The sequence below is a fragment of the Pteropus medius genome, unplaced genomic scaffold (genome assembly GCF_902729225.1).
Source record: "Pteropus medius unplaced genomic scaffold, Ma_sr-lr_union100, whole genome shotgun sequence".
NCBI lineage: Eukaryota > Metazoa > Chordata > Mammalia > Chiroptera > Pteropodidae > Pteropus > Pteropus medius.
The window spans coordinates 13,191,320-13,212,567 of NW_024355205.1; the positions used below are offsets into that span (position 1 = coordinate 13,191,320).

The 21,248-nt window shown below is 32.5% G+C and overlaps 1 protein-coding gene across 2 annotated transcripts in view; it reads right to left on the reverse strand.

The window, feature by feature from the left end:
* Positions 1 to 21,248, reverse strand: part of SMC4 (structural maintenance of chromosomes 4) — a 32,328-nt gene that overhangs the window by 734 nt on the left and 10,346 nt on the right. For both annotated transcript variants that reach the window (XM_039857632.1, XM_039857633.1), the window contains 18 exons: positions 20,672 to 20,836; positions 20,293 to 20,420; positions 19,693 to 19,833; positions 18,816 to 18,966; positions 17,302 to 17,466; positions 15,138 to 15,371; positions 13,534 to 13,719; positions 12,124 to 12,285; positions 9,063 to 9,288; positions 8,898 to 8,974; positions 6,672 to 6,824; positions 5,428 to 5,554; positions 3,156 to 3,345; positions 1,959 to 2,103; positions 1,507 to 1,680; positions 966 to 1,148; positions 603 to 835; positions 12 to 195 (listed from right to left, as the gene is read on the reverse strand). In XM_039857632.1, coding sequence (XP_039713566.1) covers positions 12 to 195; positions 603 to 835; positions 966 to 1,148; positions 1,507 to 1,680; positions 1,959 to 2,103; positions 3,156 to 3,345; positions 5,428 to 5,554; positions 6,672 to 6,824; positions 8,898 to 8,974; positions 9,063 to 9,288; positions 12,124 to 12,285; positions 13,534 to 13,719; positions 15,138 to 15,371; positions 17,302 to 17,466; positions 18,816 to 18,966; positions 19,693 to 19,833; positions 20,293 to 20,420; positions 20,672 to 20,836 — 3,024 coding nt within the window. The remainder of the gene's footprint in view (positions 1 to 11; positions 196 to 602; positions 836 to 965; positions 1,149 to 1,506; positions 1,681 to 1,958; positions 2,104 to 3,155; positions 3,346 to 5,427; positions 5,555 to 6,671; positions 6,825 to 8,897; positions 8,975 to 9,062; positions 9,289 to 12,123; positions 12,286 to 13,533; positions 13,720 to 15,137; positions 15,372 to 17,301; positions 17,467 to 18,815; positions 18,967 to 19,692; positions 19,834 to 20,292; positions 20,421 to 20,671; positions 20,837 to 21,248) is intronic.

Consider the following 21,248-nt stretch of genomic DNA (forward strand, 5'->3'; position numbering starts at 1 on the left):
TGATTACTTACATATATATAAAATGCAACAATGGACACATTTTTAAAATCAAGGGCTGCATCAATCTCATCCATGAAGTACAGGGGAGTGGGTTTGTAGTGATGAAGGGCAAATACTAAAGCCAATGAACTAAGTGTTTTCTCTCCTCCTGAAAGGTTAAAGATCTTCTTCCAACTTTTCTTAGGTGGTCGAACACTGAAATTAAGAAAATCTCTTGTTAGTCAAATTACTTGTAAAGCTTAAGACTGTTGTTTGTTTCCCATAACTGGCTTCTACCACCTTCCTTGGGAATCCTAAATTGCTCTTCACAATTCTAAACTTTTGGGGGATAATTTTATAAAAATGTTATAAGAGGATGAACACACAGGAACATCTCAAAAACTCTTAAACAGTAGGCTAATAAGTACTTCTTGCTATTTCCCCATTTCTAATGCATTTCTGCTCTGCAATTTTAAAATAAGAATGTTGAAATGACTTGAAAATTAAAAATAGGACAAACTAGATGAATACTATGTAAAATTAAATTTGCTGAATACTAAGTTTGGAGAATATAAAGAGAGATGTAACAGGAGGATGCAAAACTCAGTATTTGATTTACAAACCTGAACATGATTCCTTCAGAGAAAGGATCCAAGCTGTCTACAAGCTCCAGTTCAGCATCACCTCCCAAAGTAAGCATTTGGTAATTTTCCTTTAACTTATTTGTTATTATATAAAACCCTGCCATGAATTCATTAAGTCTTTGTTTCCGAAGATCTTCATATGCCTGTCTAAAATTATCCCTTTCACAAGTAATTTTGTCCAATTCTGCTACCCGTTGTAAATACAGTTCTTCCTATGAAAAGAATATTATCATGAGAAATAACATCTATTCAATCTGAGATGAGAATACATTATATAAAATTAAAGGTCACAATTTAAGGACTAAAAAGAATTTCTATTATTCATTAAAAGTGTATTCATACCTTCTTTTTATACTCTGCAATGGCACCAAGGTTTGGTTTCATTTCATGACACTGGGCTTCCAAAAGTGCAATTTGATTTGTTATAGAATCTGGATTCTTAATTGCTTCAAGATCCTCTGGGCTCAGAACTGAAATCTCTTCAATAGGATTACCTTCTATGGGATGCAGTGATATTTTTGAAATCTAAAAGTTCAATTTAGATGATGAGTTAGGGTACAGTACTACAATTCATTGCTTAAAAAGAATCAAATCAACAATATGACAAATTATCTACTAAAATAACATACTAAAGATTTGTGACTAATTTGCATATCAACTACTTTTTAAAGAAAAATAGTTTATTGTTTCAAAAGTGTTCATGTAGCCTTCTGTTGAATCTCTAGCCCTTGGATGAAAATGTTGACTAATTCTAAAAATTACCCAGATTATCTTTATATAATAATTATATCACGGAATTAAGAATCACAACAAAACAATAGTCTAACCCTTTATCATAGAAGATATTTTAAAGTTACATTTAACCAAATGGTAACAATCTCACCTCTTTTTGCCAATATCTTATTTTAGAATTATGTTCTGCAATGTGACCATCTATTTGTTCAAGTTTCAATTTAATACTAAGTGCATCTTTCTGAAGAGCATGTTCATTTTCTTGAATTACTTTTAGTTCTTGAAGTAGATTACGATGTTCCTTCTGGATCTCTGGTAAGGACTCCTAAAAACCAAGAAGAACAGCTACAGATATGACCTTCCCAAATACAACAAGTATTTTCATACCACAAAGTTAGGAAGTTGACAATCTTTCTTCATGCTCCTTCCATTTTAAATTAAAAAGTTATTTACTCAAAAGTTAAACACAGTACTCATATTTTATCGTACAAATAAAAGTTAATAGTTATGTTTTAACCGAGTACTTAACTATGCAATGTACTGTCATATAACTAACTTTTTAAACTGCTTCAAATACAATTCTCTCCCCTCTCCAAGTCTTACCTCTGCAGCATTTGTACTCTTTATGACTTCTGTAGCTTTTTCCTCAAGACTTTTTAGCTCTGCTGTTAAATCATCTACTTCATTTGCAGTATCTTTTATTTCTTTCTCTGTGCGAAAGACAGAGTCTTGTGCTTTTTTAAGATTTCTAAACAAGCAAAATTAATATATTAAAAAATGTGGTAACGTGACTTGTTATTCTGCTTCTGAAAATCTACCAAAGAACATATTAATGCAACATTTTTTTCTATCACAGATTTAAAAATTTATGATTTACAAAACCATCCCTGAACTGGATTTTATGTTTATATATACACTTGTGGGATGTATATTTTATTAATTCTCAGTAAAAATTAATAAAACTTCCTTATATAAGCTGTTAGTATCATCCCATCTTAGACTATGAAGCAAAGCTGTCAATTGGATTATTTTTTGTCACTTTCTTATCAGATTGAAGATTCTTAAGTCTAAACCTATGAAGCTATACATTCAAATAAAAAATACTTCCCAGTTTGAGTCAGGGCAACAAGTGCTTCCAAAGGGGGGCAAGGGTGGGAGTTGTACTAGGAGGAATGACTGTTTTTACCCCTTAATAAAGTTATTTTTATTCTGAAAAATGTATTTAGGCAAACTTCTGCTCCTAGCAACAACAAAAAAAGCTTATTAGAGCCTTATCTTTGAGCAAAAGGCACTGGAATAACTTATCAGATAATCAATTTGTTATAATTTTGAGACAGCTGTTTATATTTCAACATTTTAATATACATATTTAGCTTTATTTTAGAAATACCAATAAGTACTTGTTTTAAAATTAATTTTAAAACAAGACCTACAAATGAATAAAAAACTTTTTGTGATCCTGGGACAAAGGAATAATCTAGTTAAGAACTTAATTCTTAAAAAAAAAAAAAAAAAAAAAAAAAAAAAAAATTGCATTCTTATCTTTTATTCTCCTAAGACCTAGATCTATTTAAGCAAATCACCATCTAACTTCTCTAAGCTGAGAAACAAAACTAACTTCTATGTCCTCACAACTAGGGAGTTATATAACTATACTCTGCCAAGGTACACCTGTTTACCAATATGATAAATACTTATTATAGGTTTCCCCTTACTAAAGTCCTATTAGACAACAATGTCTTCCAATGTGGAGGCAGGGAAGATGAAGACAGGTTAGGGTAGCATGCATGCATACTCTACCTGTCAGCAGTCTTGATTGCTACTTGGGCTTTAGTAATAGCAGAAGCACATTCATCTAATTGTTTGTTTATTTTATCAAGTTTGTCTTGTTGGGCCTTGAGTTTATGGTTATTGATTTCTACGATGATATTGTGTAACCTTTTAACCTCAGCTTCTATTTTACCAGCTCTCTCAGCCGCATTGTCGTATTCTAAAATAAAAAAAATGAAGAAACTTAATTTGTTTCTAGGTTAACAAACATCAATAGTTAGATGTAGATTTTGTCAGTCAATGTGACTTAACCTGATGCATGCATAAGACATTTTAGACATTTGAGGAAAAGTACTTCAAAGAAAACTAGAACACCTTATGTCAAAACAAATGGTATTATTAACACATGGAAATTCTCTGGTTCAGCTCTGATCATAACCCATTTATTTTTTAATGGCTTCATGCTCTCAAGCTCTTTTCAAAGATCTTTTCAACTTTTCTTAGGGTACTTCCTAAGTATTGGTCTAAGTATTACCCTTATCGAAAGACTACGTACTTGACTACTAACTTGCCCATAGCGAAGAAAATGTTATTTTATTCTTTTTACCTTAGAGTTCTCCACATGTTATAATAAGAAAGTGACAGAGACAGGAGAAATTGGCACTGTTTTCTGTGGCACACAAAGCTAAACAGTACATTTCCTAGGTTTCCTTGTACCCAGGGTTCAGATATCATTCAAGTCTACTCGAAATAAATTTGAGAGGCATAAGTGTTGAACAAAACATGTTTCTGTTGGCAAGCAGTCACAGAGAAGTTTAGATTTTCTTGGAGTCAAAAACTTTATAAACACTGGCAACCAAAGTGTCCTACGATAGATGATTGGCTAAAGAAGCTGTGGTACATATATGCAATGGAATATTACTCAGCCATAAGAAGAGATGAAATACTGCCATTTGCAACAACAGAGATGGACCTTGAAATAATCACACCAAGTGAAATAAGCCAGACAGAAAAGGTTGAAAATCACATGATATCACATATGTGTATATAAACCCAAAAGCAATGAACAAGACAAACAAACAGACTCATGGAGAATGGACTAGTGGTTACCAGGAGGGAGAGGGGAGGGGGAAAATAAAAAAATAAAATGTTAAAAGAAATTACATATAGATAGTATGAAAAAAAAAAAATCAACTGTTTTGTGTCCTCATCTTAAGTGTGAGCTCCCTGAAAAGACTTTAGCAGATACTATTTAAGTGAATGCTTTAACATTAAAAATGCGAATAAACATGACTACAAAAAAATATGAGTACAGATGAATATTCAATGTGCACAGTGGACATCTGTCTGCTTAATATCTTCTTACCTCTTTTCTTTTGGGACACAACTCACTCATTTTTGAAGCATCTGTATAATTGCTCCAACTCCACTCCGTCTACTTCTTTGGAATGGACAATCTATATTTACCTTCCTTGGCTCACAAACCAAACTATAATAGGGGTCCTTCTTGACAAAGGTACACTGCATTTGCTGGGGTCATTAGCTAGAATACTATAAGCCAGCAAGGCTCTGTCGTCATAACCCACCATTCCCTCCTCCTGCAATAAGATGCAAATCTACATCTCTACATTTGTTTGAGGTCAACATGGAAAGAGAAGCAGGGTTGCTTAAGTGCTTGATCAGGATTTCAACACCAAAGCCAATTCTGACTATGAGCCTATGAATTCCTTTTCTTGCTTAAAGATTCTATTTTGGTAGAACACTTACATGTTTATATGTACATAAGAAGAAAAAGTTGTAGAAGAAAAAATATGTACGTTCTAAGTTTTCAAGCTAATACTACATATGTATACCATTTATTTCCTGTGTGTTTTTAAGTTTTGTTTCTCCAAATCCTGTTTCCTTAATCTATAAAATTACTACTATCTTGAAGGGTTCCAGTGAAAACTGGGCCAAAGTATACAAAGTATGAAATTAAGAACATGAGTTGTGGAATTAGACTGCCTTGGTCCTGAATTCCTATACCACCATATGCTATGTGACCTTGGGCAATTTATATAAACCATTCTATGCCTCGGTTTCCTTACCTGTCAAATATAGTACTAAATTTAACCTTAACAGCACTTATTTTATAACTTTTTGAGAATGAAATAATAGAACCCCTAAAACAGAGTGGTGACTCACACATAATACATGTAGATGCTATTTTTAGCCTACAAGCTGTTAAACATTTCGAACACTAAAAACCTGTTTTTGACAATCTTAAAAAAAAAAAAAAAAAAGTCAGAATCCATATACATACCTGTTTTGAAAGTACTGACATTTTCTTCTAGCGATTTCTGTTTTTTTTTGTCAGGGGCTGTAGCAAGTACATTAGCTTCAAGTTCCTTAACTTGGACATTCAAATATTCTTCTTGCTCTGATAAACGCTACAGAAATGTTTTAATATTCAAGGTTAATATTTTAACTCAGTAACATTTGCTTTAAACATTTTAAATTAAAAAAAAAAAAAGTGCTTAGAATCTTTAAGGACAAATACCAACTAAGAAAATACCAGAAAACATGAACAATTAATAGGAAAAATGAAAACGGCCAACACATGAAATGAGGAGTAAACTCATTAAAGACAAATGATAATGTCATTTTTAAGTATACTTCAAAGTAGCAAATTTACAACATACTGAAGACTGCCTAGTGTTTCAAGACTTGGAGATATAATTATTTGTATATGCAGTTAGTAGTAAATGAATTAGAACCATCTTATTGAAGCCACTTTGGCTTTATGCAACAAATACCTTAAACACTGTATGTACTGAGTAATAATTGTAATTTTAGGAATCTAACCTAAGAAAATAATTGGAGGAGTATATAAAGGTATACCTAACAAGGATATTTTAAACATAGCAGTGTACATAGTAACACCGAAAAGCATTTATTATGTTGTATGAAAAGCTCTAATACAACTGCAAACAAAGTAAATTTTCATTGGCTTAGAAAGAAAATGATAATTAAAAGTTAGTGAAGAAAAGTTAGTATGACTCATTAAAAATTTAATATGTATGTCTATATTTGCCATGTACATAAACATGCATGCAAACTAGGTATTATTTAAAAAATAAAAAAATAAACTAGGTATTTATATTAAAAAGTTGAAGGGTATACATAAAATTGAAAGTGATAATATTTTGAGTATTTTCTGAAAACTTTTTTTTTCATTTAAGAAGACAGTGAGCATGCATTGCTTTTTCATAATTAAGAAAATATTCCACTTTGAAAAGAGAAAGAAAAAAAGGGGTCACATGGTAAAGGAAAGACATATTTTTATGGAGTACAAATTGAAACCAAAACTAGCTGTGACTAGAGCAACACTGTGACAGAGCACTTATCCATTAGTACACAGGGAAACAAAATCATCAACAGACAGCCTTCCACCTAGAGGCCTACCATCTCCCTCCAATATTTTAAAATTGCAAGCAAACAGCAAAATACTTCTACCAAATTAGTATTAAATTCCAATAGTTTCAGTTAATATTGATAAAAGAGTACCTGAATGCTTGCAGTAAACTTTTCTAGTGTATTCCTCATTTCTCGTTCACTTTGCTTTAACTTAACTACTGCTTCTTCCAATTGTACTTTTTGTTCTTGGATTTGCACTGCTTTTTGAGAGTCTCTCTGTAACTGCAATTCCATTTTATTTACCTACAAAGAAGAGTACCAGTGAAATAAGTTTTCTCCAAGAGTAGTTTCAGATTAACAGCAAAGTCAACTGAAGGTACTCTACGCAAATGTAAAAGTGGAAGAATATAAACTATTTCAAAATATGGAAAAAAATCAAGGCATAACTGGAAAAGTTTGGTACCCAGAATATCCAAGTTTTTTTTGTTTTTTTTTTTAAAATCAATGGTAGTTTGGCTCTGTTATACAATGAAGTGAAAAACATCTCAACATAGGATATTCTAAACCTTGTTTAGGCTTCCTGCTGTACTGGAAGCCCAGTGACAGGCACACAGGCCAACAATCAGTGCACAACAGAAGCAAACTGCTGCTGGTTCACATTTCTACAATGATTCATTCCACAGGCTTAGGGAACTTTTTCTTTCATAGCATCTTTCTCTTTTCAAACTCTTTGTAGATGGTAGCTCCCAGCTGTGCAGGAGACATGGTGATCACAACCCCTGCATTCTGAAGGGCAGAGATCTCTTTAGCTCCAGCTTTTCCTCCAGCAATAATTGCCCCTGCATGACCTAGTCTCCTGTCAGGAGGAGCTGGCAATGAAGGACACCACAGGCTTGGTTTTGGAACCTGAATTATGTTGCTTAAAAAATTCTTAGCATTTTCTTCTGCATTACCACCAATTTCACCAATTAACATGATGCCTTCTGTGGCTGGATCATTCAGAAAGACTTCAAAACAGTCAATAAAATCTGTTCCATTGAAAGGATTATCTCTAATGCCAATGTACAAAAACTGCCCCAACCCAACTGGTGTTTGTTGAACTACTTTCAGTCAGGGTACCAGACCTGGACACAATGCCAATTCTTTATTTCTTGTGAATACAGCTGGGCATGATGCCAATTTTGCATTCTCCAGGATTGATGACTCCAGGACAGTTTGGCCCCATCAGTTTTTCTCTGGCACACAGTTTGTGCTTGACCCAAACATGTCTTCTTGTGGGATACCTTCAGTAATACACAGGATCAAAGGCACTTCCGCCTCAACAGATTCATAAATGGCAGCAGCAGCAAAAGGAGGAGGGACATAAATGACAGAAGCTGTTGCTCCTATGTATTCTTTGGGCTTCTTTATAGTATTAAAGATAGGTAAACCCAGGTACATCTTGCTTCCTTTCCCTGGAGTGGTTCCTCCAAGTCTGGTACTGTATTCCAATGCCTGTTGGCTATGAAAGGTACCCTGTTTACTAGTGAAACCCTTGCAAATAATCTTTGTATTTTTATCAACATAAAGATGTTTCTGGGAAGCTGTATAGGAACAATGCTGACTTCCATTCTGTTGCAATGAGTTCTGAGTTTATGTTCAGCTGCTCACCAACCATGCAACCTGGGGCAGGTCTTCTGATCTCCCTTGAGATGATGCCTTTCAACTGGGCAGCAAAGTGCCCAGTACGTTCCCCAAATTGGGTTCACATCCTACATGAGCACAAAGGTAAATCATCTTGGAGGCAGGAGCGTGAAAGGTGATGGGCGGCTGTGAGGCCACTGCTACTAGAGGCTATGGTCGCAGAGGCAGCAGCCCCAAGTATATGTTTTCAAAAAGAAAAGTACATACAGTGTTGAGGGTGATAATAGAACTCAGTAGTTTTTCCTAGACATTCTGACATTCTCATATACTTGTGGGCATATATTTTAAAATGAAATCTGAAAACATTCATCAGAAGTTTGTATTATACTTACACTTTAAAGAACTATTTTGAAATAGAAAAAATGATATAATGCAGTAATTATGCGAAAAATTAACACAATTAAATGACAGAGTAAGTGTATGCTTAAATAAATTATGAAATAGCTATGTGATCCAAATGTAACAGAATATATATATTGAGCATATATTTTCTAACATGTTTTATTTTTAGAACTTTAAAGTGTTTTAAATAAAATTTCACATTTTACATACTAGTCATTTATAGAAAATTCAATGTTAATTTAAAATATAAGTACAGTACACTTAAAATGTCTGAATTTTATACTATGTATGTGTGTTATACATCAATAATTTTTTTTTTAAAAGTCTGACGACAATTTTATATGTGCTGACCTCTTCTTCAGAGATTTCAACAACTGATGAACCCATTCTCCCTCTCATTACTTTGCTTCCACCACCAGTCATTGTACCTGGAGAACAGAGGAGAGATGTCAGACTTAGATGTCTTCCCCAACGAAAATTAAAGAAACTCAATAGCAAGAATAAAACCACTATTACCTGATTGTTCTATGATTTGCCCCTGTAACGTTACCACTCTCCACCTTCTATCTTTTTGGTATGCTACTCTTGTGGCTTGATCTAAGTTGTCAGCTACTAAGGTATCCCGTAAAGCAAAGTAAAAAGCTTGGCGAATTTCCTCATCTTTAACTTTTACTAAATCAAATAATCGAGGAGTATTTTCAGGAGTTTGAATTTTGGTCATTTTCTTTGCCCATACTGCCATCTAAAAGTAAAATAAGCACACATATATATATATATTAAAATAATGACTATATCATTTAAAAGGCATTATGTATAAAATATAAGGACATGCACACAAGGTTCTGAGCATCTGCATAACTAAGTAGTTCCTCTTTATCTGCGAGGGATATGGTCTAAGACCCCCAGCGGATGCCTGAAACTTCAGATAGTACTGAACCCTATGTGTACTGTGTACACACATCTGATGAAGTTTAATTTATAAATTAGGCACAGTAAGAGATTGACAATAAGTAATAATAAAATAGAACAATTATACTATGATAAAAGCTTTGTCAGTGTAGCCTCTGTCTCAGATAACTGATGTGGCTACTACGTAACTAACAGACAAGTAGCATATACAGTGTGGATACCCTGAACAAAGGGATGATACATGTCTGGGAAGACAGCGTGTGATTTCATCACCCACCTTAGAATAGCATGAAATATAAAACTTATGAATTGCTTATTTCTGAAATTTTCCATTTAATACTTTTGGATTGTGGTTGACAGTGGATAACTGAAATCACAGAAAGCAAAAGCACAGATAAGGGGGGAACTACTGTATTACTTTACTGTTATTCAAAAAAAGTTAGTTATAAAACTATCTCTATTTAAAGATCACATGATCTTATATACATAAAATCCTAAGAACCCCCCTAAACTATTAAAACTGAGTATGAATTCAGCAAGTTGCAGGATACAAGATCAATATGCAAAAATTAATTGTATTCCTATATGCTAGTAATAAAAATGAAATTAAAAAAACTCCATTCACAGCTTAGAAATAAGTTTAACAAAAGAAACATAAGAACAATATATTGAAGGCTATGAAACATTACTGTATGAAATTAGACTTAAATAAATGGAAAATATCCCAGGTTCATGGACTGTAAGCTTTAATATTAAGATGGCAATACTATCCAAATTGATCTCCAGATTCAATGCAACCGGTATCAAAATTCCAGATGTTTATCAAGGTGATCACTCTGTAAGTTATATAAATGTCAAATCACTATGTTGTACATCTGAAACTAATAATACATCAACTGTAATTGAAAAATAAAAATAACTAAAAAAAAATAACCACCTAACTTCCAGTTGCCTGTGGTTTTTTGGGCAGAAACTGACCAGCTGATCTTAAAACTGACATAAAAATTACAGGGACTCAGAAAAGCCAAAACAATTTTGATATAAAAGAACAAAATCAGAAGACTCCTTATTTCAAAACTACTACAAAGCTAGTTATCAAGACAGTGTGGTATGTGTAAGGACAGACATATAGGTAAATGGAGAGTCCAGAAATAAACGCTTACATTCACTGTCAGCTGATTTTTGACAAGGATGCCAAGAAAATTCATTGTAGAAAAAATAGTCTTTCTAAGAAATGGTGTTGGAATAAGTGGATATCCACATTCAAAGCAGGGGAGTTGGACCCCTACTTCACACTATATTATAAAATTAACTCCACATGTACCACATGTAAAACTCTTAGAAGAAAACAAAGTAAATCACCGTGCCCCTGGATTATGCAGTAGTTTCTTAGATATGATACTCTAACAAAAACAACCAAATTTTAAAAAACGGACTATCAAAATTAAAAATTTTGTGCTTCAGAGGGCACCGTCAAGAAAGTGAAAAGACAACCCACAAAATGGGAGAAAATATTTGAAAATGAATAATCTGACCAGATGCTTGTACTCAGAATATACAAAGAACTCTTACAATTCAATTAATAAAGACAAGTAAACCAATTAATAAATGGGCAAAGGATTAGAACAGATTTCTCCAAAGCAGATAAATAAATGGCCAATAAACACATGAAAAGATGTTCAACATCACTGGTAATCAGGAAACTCAAATCAAAACCACAATGAGATACACTTTGCTCTCACTAACATGGCTATCATCAAAAAGATATACAATTGTTAGTGAGGATGCAAAAAAAAATCGGAACCCTCATACGTTACTGGTAGGAAATGGTATAGCCACTATAGGAACCAGTTTGGCATTTCTTCAAAAAGTTAAACAGTTCACATGTGACCCAGCAATTCCACTCTTAGGTATTAACACAAGAAAACTGAAAACATGTGACTAAACAAAAACATGTACGTGAAATGTTCATAGTAGCATTAACCATAATAGCCAAAACATGGAAACAATAAATTTCCATTAACTGATGAATGGGTAAACAAAAGGTGGTACACATCCATACAGTGTAAGTTATCATTCAGCAATAAGAAATTAAATACAACATGAACTTTGAAAATCTGCCAAGTTAAAGAAGCCATACACAAAAAGCTACATATTATACAATTCCATTTATATAAAATGTCCAGAATAGATAAATCTATAGAGACAAAAAGTAGATTAGTGGTTGCTTGGGGTATGAGGGAATATGGGTCGTGACTGCTAATGTGAATGGTTTCTTTTGGAGGTGATAAAAATATTCTGGAATTACACGGTGGTCATAGTTGAATAACACTGTGAATATACCAAAACCCACTGAACTCTATACTTTAAAATGGTGCATTTTATGGTATGTGAATTGATCTCAAAGATTTTATTTTTTCTTAAAGTAGTTATTGATGATGGAAGTTAGAAATGCAAACTACTGGTCATTCTAACAATGGAATATATATTCCTTTAGGAGAGGCATTATAAGATGTATTTTCCACAACCATGTAACCTCAGAGCCTAAAATAATCCTCAAAATTTATCGAGTGTTCACAAAATAACTATGAAGGAAAAGCTAGGATTCAAAATCAAAAAACACTTGGCACTTAATTAAATTATAGATAGCTTTTTTATGAGTACCCACCTTATCCAAACCTATAAAGGTTGCAACGCCAATATTTTTTCTTTTAAGGAAGTTTACACATTCTTGGGCTGTGTCAATAGAATTGACAACAATGTAGTCTAATGCACCGCAACAGGATGAAATAGCAACATCGTATTTTTCATCAATCGCTCCTAAGTCCCCCTAATAATTAATGGGGGGGAAATCAATGCATAATGAGCAAAGGATTAGGCACAGAATCATATCATATAACTATTCATACAGATTTGCCAAATTACTCTTAATTGAAAAACTATAATTACACATGGTTTTAAAAAGAAAAGGGTACACAATGAAAAATGTTAAATGTTCCTCTCATTCAACCTTCCCAAGCTTCTGCAGAGGCAATCACTACTAGTTTCTAATCTACTTTGTAAAAGGTTATGAATATGCAGTTTAAATTTTAAATGAAAGCGCAAAATGAAAGAAACATTTCACTGTATAAAGACATGTGATAAATTGAAACCTAAAAGTACTATAAGCAAAATAACTTATAAAATAATAAAATTCTGAATTATTGAAAGCCATCTAAGATTATGTAAATCCTAATGAAACACATTTACCTGCTTATCAATCTATTAATTAACTATCATATAGCATTCATTGTCTAATTTTATTTTTACTTGGGAGCAAATGAATAGGATCAAACTATTTATCTTCAAGAAAATAAGGTGGAGGTCACTTAACATGTAGACGTGGAAGCAACTATGCTAGGTAATTTTCATTTTCCCTTCTGAATCACCCTTTCTTCTGATTTCTTCTCTGGAATGCTGACTCAGGGATTGCATTAATTGGCTCCTTTGGCTCCCTAGCTTTAGCCAATGTGAGGCACCAGCTAGAGTAAGGGGCAGAGTAGGAGATGAACAGGGTTGAATTATGTATTTTTTTCTCCACTTTCTCCCAGCCAATGACCTCTAGCCATTGGCCACAGCTCTCCTCCGGGCTCAGGAGTGGGAATGGTCTCCACTATTGCCGGCCTTGGGTTTCTCAGTATACCTTGTTAAGGTCCCTAAACTCTAGCCATATCTTCAGTATAATAGTATAATGCCCAGAATATAATTCATCGAATTCTTAAAAACAACAACAACAACAAACCAGTACTTTTGTTAAGCTGATCACTACTAAAGTTAGAGTTTTTTTCTTTGGAATTAAAATGACTATAATGATACAAATTAAAAAAATAAAAAAATGAAAAAACCTCCCAATTTTAATGAGAGAATCTGTATCACAAAGAATTTTACAATGCCTGAGTATAAAAGCAAAATGTTTAAAAATAAATGTCTTTTAAAACAAACAAAAATGAGTATTACTATATATAGTTCTTTAAGGTAAAAAAATTATATACATTTTTCTTGAAAAAAAAGTAGTCATTTACAAATAAATCTACTTTACCAATCTTCCATATATTCCTGGAATCCTGCCAGATTTTTTTTCTTGAATTATTGCATCAAGGACTTTCCCCCTACTTCGATTCACTGCTAAGGAACTCTTTGCCTCTTCAACTTTTTGGAAAAGATCACGAACCAAACTTTTGAAATTTATTTCTTCTTGTGTAAGTTTTTGAAGTTCCTTTTCTTTCTAAAAGTGAAAAGTAAAAAAAAATGAATCCCAGAAGCATATGCCCATCATAGCATATAATCAGTTATGTCTCAAAATAGAAGGAAAAGATCAGCAACAAACACTTGAACCAGAACTAAGTAACCATACAACTGGTAGTTTGGTTTTGAAAAATGTGGATGGGTTTTCCATTTTAAAAAAGGCATAAATTATTTCGGTCAATAATAAATAACATAAATGCAGTATAGTTCTAAGAGCAATACACTGATTAATAGAACAAGCGGAGGTGGGGCTGAGGAAATCCTAGTTTGGTAACACACAGTTACTATGCATAAGTATGTCCGAATTCTTAAGTTCTGCACTAATAAAAAACAAACCTTGGAATAGGACCCTAGATATGGGTACTGGGCAGGACTAGGGGAATATTGTGCTTTGCTTTCTAAATAATGAAAACTTATTATTTAATTAAATAAAGAAAAAGAAAGCACAGCTGTGAAGTGAAGGGGCACATGATGAGGGAACAGTACTACTGCTATACAAAAATGTCAGGCTGCCGATGAGAGGAACCTCACAAATGCACAAAAATTCAAATTCTCACTGCTCAACCTCCAAGTTAGAGCAGCCATTTTTTCTAAGCGACATCCTCCCTCATCTTCTCCTGGTTTTAAATTATTACCTCTATTACCAGTCATACTGGTATAAAGTAAAAGCTCAAGTTATAGTTAAAATTTACTTTTAAATTCTACATGGTCATGAAATTCTCTGATGACCATATAATGTACCTTTAATAAAATGGAAAACAAAAACAAAAACAAAAAACACTCCAAGAACTATTTTTAGTATAATTTCTCTTTAAACATTATTTTTCTATTGCCATCTTGACTAATAAGGCTTTGGAGATTAAAGTTACAAAATTTCTTAGGTATCTAATTAACTCAATGATAGGAGGACACCAATGGGCTAAACTAGATGTCTTGATTAGTTGCAGTTGGAATATTGAAATATTGACCCCATTCTTTTGAACATTACACTAAATGAAAAAAGAAATCTGTACAGATGCTCCTTGACTCACGATGGGATTACATCCCCATAAACCCATTGTAAGTAGAAAATGACCATTAAGTTGAAAATGCATTTAATTCACCTAAGCTAATGAACATCATAGCTTAGCCTAGCCTCCTTAAATGTGCTCAGAACACTTAAGTAGCCTGCAGTTGGGTAAAATCATCTAACACGAAGCCTGTTTTATTATAAAGTGTTGAATATCTCATGTAATTTATTACGTATTGCTTTCCCACTATTGTAAAGTAAAAAAATCCTAAGTTGGGGACCATCTATCTAATAGTCACTTCAGATGTTGAGATTAAAAAATTTTTTTAAAATTTAAAAACTTAGACTGATGAACAACGTTCATATGAAAAAAAGCAGCAAAGATTTACCTCCTTTAATTCGTGTTTAGTTTGAGGGAGTTTTGCTTCTATATCTCCAATTGCAGCTTTCCTTTCTTTGAGAGTCTCAGACGCCGCAATCAGAGCTTCCTTGGCCTTGCTTAATTGAGACACTGCAGTATTATGACGACTGAGATAGATATCAAGTTCTGATTGGGCTACATCCATCTTTGAACGTGCTTCGTTTACCAATTTGCTGAACCCCATAAGTTCTTTCTCTTGACTCTGTTAAAATATGATAGACTCTATTCAATCTGAAATGTTGTTTTCAAATCTGAACTGAAATGGAAACCACATATTTTGAGATCAACTTAAGAGATTCTACAAGCATAATATATTGATATAAACAATTAACAAATTCTTAACAGTTTTTGCCTAGTTGCCAATGTTCACTGTATAGTGTTTGCCCAACTGATGTCCCACGAGCTTAGTGAGGTAAATATTAGTATGCTCATTTTGAAATTAAAACAACAGAAAAGTGGTAATTAAGAGAACAAAAATTTGGGTCTAAACTCTGGATTCCATGATCTTTCCACACTACCTGAAATGGTAAGGTTTAAGAACTATTCAGTAGAAAGTTCTCTCAAATATAATTATGTTAAACATCTTTGCAAGTTTTAGGAGGCCAAGTAATATACAACACTAGTCATTATTCGATGAGTAGAAATTTGGGGCTGCTATAACCAATTGTATAGAAAGGATCTATTTATTAGAATGGTATAAGAAAGACCCTTACAAAAGCCTAAGCCCTTCGTTTCCTACACAAAGGAACAAGCCCAGAAATATGGGGTTACATCCAAAGTCGTCAGATAACCAGTTTAAATGTTTGATGGTCAAAAATCATCAACACTAACACATACACACTGCTCACTCATTTTATTCTGGACACTATTATGTATGTTTTGCATGTGTTAATTCTTTAATACAACAATCCTATGAGGTAAATAGCAAATGTCCATTTTGAGGAAACTGAGGTCAGAGTTTAAATATCTTGCTTAAATGTACTCATTCATAAGTGGCGAAGCTTGTTTTCAGCTACTACTTTATGCTGAGGAATGAAGACACCTGAATACGAATCATGGTTTTTCTACTAAAGAAGGGTGCAATAGCACATAGGAGCACTCAATATACATTAGATAAGCAAACCGATATCCATAAAGTATTCCATTATGAAAGCTACTGTATTGTCCACTGCCACTTTACCACATGGGCATCCTACTTAAAGTTTTGTAGGGTAACATCATAACATGTTCAAATTCCAAAATAGAATCTATTACATCTGTAACTTTGAAAAAGAAACAACACCTTATTGAGGTACAATTAACATAGGAAGGTTGTACATAAATCTGCTGTAACTTATGTAACTTACTAATGTAACATAAGTCGATTTAACTCAATTACTATTATCTGTTAAAATATTGATTTAACATGCTCAGTGTCTATGGCTATGGTGAATATAAAAAAAGACAGCTGAATTTTGTGCTTATAATATTCCTGTTAGGTAGATAAGTCATGTCAATGTGACAACTGCACACTCTTGTTTCATTAATGAAGTAAGAAAATAATGTTAATGGTTAACATTCAATTTCTAGGTACTTTATATTAAATATATATACACTTTTTTTCACAAAGATTCACAGGAGGGTAATATTTTTCCCCACTTTGAGGAAGATCACCTGGAGACATAACCTGCACAAGATCAGAGATCATAAATTAAGTGACTTACCTAGGACCTGAACCAAGAACCAACATGAGGGCTATAGTTTTAAAATATTGCGTAAGAAGCAAAGACGGGAGATGTCAACCTGTGGTTAGTGTGCTCCCAGGTTTTTGTATGTAGTAAACAATTAAATTACCAAGAAAATAATGTGAGATGAAAATTTGATGAAATCAATAGGCTTTACATAGAATGGCATATATAATAAAGCATCTGACATTTTACGTTTTCGGTGACCACTATACATTCTCACTCAGTTAATTTTTTTAATGGGGAAGCAGAAAAGACAAGACATATGTAAGGCTGTTTTTAGGAATGTTAGAGACATTAAAAGTCCAACCTTTTCCTTTTAACAGGTCAGTTTTTATTATTATTATAAAAACAACTGAGTTAAAAAAAAAGCCATAAAAATAAACACCAACTGCTAAAGAATCTTACTTCTTTTTCTTTCTGAAGCCCTTGTGTTTCCTGTTTAAGGCTATCCATAACTTCCTTTAATTTTTCTTCTTCTTTCTCTTTTTCCTTTTCAAGGGCATTATTTCTAGTTGTTGTCTCAGTTATGATATTCTCACTCTTGGCAGGTACACTTTCAAATTCTTCAATCTAAAATTATAAAACAAGTTGAAGTTATAGGAGCATGTACCTTTAGGCTATCTAACACTATCAATATCTGACTTATTTAAAAAGTATTTCTCAGGGTCTTCCAGGTCTTTGTGGTTTTCTTAGTAATTAGACTTGAATTAGCTGGCTTTAGTGAGCACTTAGCCATTCACTGAAATTTCTATATTCTCTCATTCTAATGGTAAAGCTAATTCTAAGAATTCCTGATTTCTTACAAAGAAAAATTCTCCCTGGCTGGCATGAAGTCTTTCTTCTGTTCCAATTTCAGGCTATTCACCTATTAATATGCACTAACATGGGATTTCTTAAATTATTCTTCATGATACAGTACAACTTATCACACATTACCTTTACATCCCCCAGCTTCCCTCAAATCCGAAGATCTTTCACAACTTTACCCTTCCAGATCACCACACATTAAATATTTTATTTCATTAAAACTTTCTGGTAAGAATCACTTATCCACATTTGATGCCTAAAGGCTAACCCCTCTATGAAAGTTACATTTGCTATCTGTGCAATTAGGGGTTATTCTCAAATCTATGTTATTTTGTTTATTCTGATTATATAGTACTAGAGAGGTTCAACATTTCCCAAAATGGTGCGTACAATAAATACTGATTCACCTAAGATTTCTTATCGTACCAAGCAAAGTACTTTGTGAACAAATGCATTTGGAAAATGCTTATAAGGTAAAGCAAAGCCTATATTATAATTACCATTGTAATTACATACTACTAAGTTTTTTGGCAGGAGGAGGTTTAAGAGTCTATTAGTATCTGACAGAGTTATAAATATAGTTTGAAAGACCCTAAAATAACAATTATTAGAGCCTGGCTCTTAGCAAGTTAGGCATTATGATCCAAAGTCCATCTTTTTTTTAAACTCAGAATAGCTAATCAACCCCTTGTTGTAAATTACAAGCTTTCTCTTTCCTCCTTTTTAAGGAGGAACTCCTAATCTGATACTCAATTTTTATAGGAAATAGGTAACATTTTTTAGTCTATAATAACCAAAAATATCTTTTTAAACTACTACCCTAGGAAAAATAAAATAACTTTATTACCAAAACAGAATTGCTGACTTGGTAAATGTTTTCCCAACAATGTATATCATAGAAACATAAGCTCTAAAACTCAAAGTCAATAAATGCAAGATTTCTCTTTGGGGAAAAAAGTTCAGGTTCAGAGATAAATCTTAAACACTTAAATTTAGAATCCCAAGTCATTTTCTTAGGTAAGTAATAAAGGGCAAGCACATCTCTGAAAAATAATAAAAATTAGCTTGGATACTCAGACATGAAATTTAAAGTATTCTTTTCTAAAACCTACCTTTTCCTTATCTTTTTGAAGTTGTTTCTCCAGTTTTTTGGCCTTACTTGAAGCATGTTTTAATTTTTCCCTAACTTGAACATCTTCCAAATCTAGCTGTGTGAATTTTTCTTTGTTCTCCTCAATAAATTTTGTAATTTTATTCAGTTTCCTAGCAAAGCAAGAAAATTATGTCACTACTTTTGATATTCAGGTATTTAAAGCCATATTATATACCCAGAAGGGACACTTCTTCCATTAGTGTGTCGGAGCTCTTATAAGGTAGGACCCTAAAACAAAATGACCTATTTCGAGTTGATCTTACCCTCCCCCCATATTTGAGAAAGCCATTAAGTGACTATGAGAGTTATTTTGCCCTTCTTTGCTGGATGGGAAATACTATATTTTCCAGGGACTATGATGTCTAGGTATAAACATATTTTATCAAAAAAGTAAAACTTATTTTAAATAAAAAGAAAATCATATAGGTAAGATATTGATTTCATTGAATACTGGCACAGAAAAAAGTCATGATAAAACTTTAAAAAATCTATCTAGAATAAACCCAATTCTACCTCAATTAGATCTATGAACTGTTTATTTTTAAGACAACTAACCTGTTAGGTTAAATGCTTATTTTGCTGTTATGTTTTGTGTTATGGTGTTCTGCCACTAGGGGGTAGCATCCTCCATTATTTTACCAGTGTTGGTTACTCAATCTGCAGTGATGATGAACTAGATGCAGGACAGCTAAGTTTGTTTTTGTTTGCAAAAGACGACCATTTGATATGTCAAAAGTATTATATTAATGTGCTGCCAATAAGTTTATATATACACATACACATGTAACAAAATTAAATGAATCTAAATACTTTTAGTACTTTCCAAAAATTATTACTTCTCTACATCTTTTACAGCTTTAGTCTTAGCTTTCATTTCATTTGACAGTATACTGCTCTTCTCATTAATTTCTCTGGTATCTTCATTAATTTTTTCCTTTTGAGTTTCCATTTCAGCAACTCTTTTCTGCAGATCATGACTAGAGAGGGAAAAAAAAAATCAGAGATCCTAAAATGACATTTCTAAAACTGTGTTAACTATTTCAGTAAAACCAGCTGTTTTTAAAGCATTCTTAATTATAGTCAATTTACAATTACCTAAGACTAGTGCAGTGGACAACCAACTCAGAGTCATGGCTAGAATTAGGAACAAAACAGGTTCCTTATAAACAAAATTAGATGTTACATGAATTAAAAAGTATATGAAATATTATTAAGTATAGTAATAAATACTTGTGAATCCACCTTCCAACTTCAAGATACTTAAAAGTCAACTTCAGTATTTTGGTAAACAACCCAAATTTAATGAACTCAACACAAAAAAACAATTTTTAGAATTTTTTTTTACTTCAGCTTTCATATCTCTCTGATAGGAAAAGAAACGAGCTTTAACTTAATGTCAGAAACTACTATAAAAGTTGATAAATTAAGATACTTACATGTAATACTGACAAACATGATTCTTTTTTCTAAACATTTCATTTTCCAAAGTGAGAAATTCAATCGCTATGTTTTTCTCTCCTTCTAAGGCATCCTTTTCCTTTTCCACCATCTTAACTCTGTTTAACTACAAAAAATTAAGTGTACAGATTGTTAAAATACATTTCAAATGTACAATCTGAATTTCAAATATACTGACATTAGATAAAAACATACAAAGCATATTAAAAGAATGCATCTTAAATGTCAATAATATAAAATTCAATCTAAAAATAGTAAGAATTTCTTCAATAATTATGATCTAATCTGAATATCTGACTCAGTAAAATTTGCTAATAATAAAACATTATTTACAACAAAAATCTACAGAAGATTCACCTTCTCGCCTCTGTGTTCATTTAGTATTTCAACTCTCCGACACAAGATCTTAATAGGTTCATTTAGCCGTCCACAACCAATTATATCTTCTAAATATTCAAGCATACCCTCATCATGTTCAGTCTGGCCTTTTGGTTTCATCATAGCAATTTGTTCAACTTCACCCTTTAAAAAAAGTCATATTTCACACTCACTGTGTATGTTTAGCTACATCAATCTTAAACTGAGAATTAGGAGCAGTCAATTAACAAATCCAATAGTAATGAACAACTAAATGATGTAAATCAGTAGTTTAAAGAGATTTAATAAGATATAAATAAAAACGTTCTCTCTACTGATAATCTTAAGAGTTTTAATTTTATATAAGGGGTAAAAAGTTTATATTTATTTTCCCTTACATAAACTCTTATTAATTATATTATATATCCACATATAAACAGAGCCAAAGGAAGATTCCTCATCTACAATGCTCATTCAATATAAATAAATTAAAAAACAAAACAAAAGATTAACTTTTCTATTACGCAAGATACAACAAGGAATTCATATAATCTACACCTCAATTACTTTGGCAACA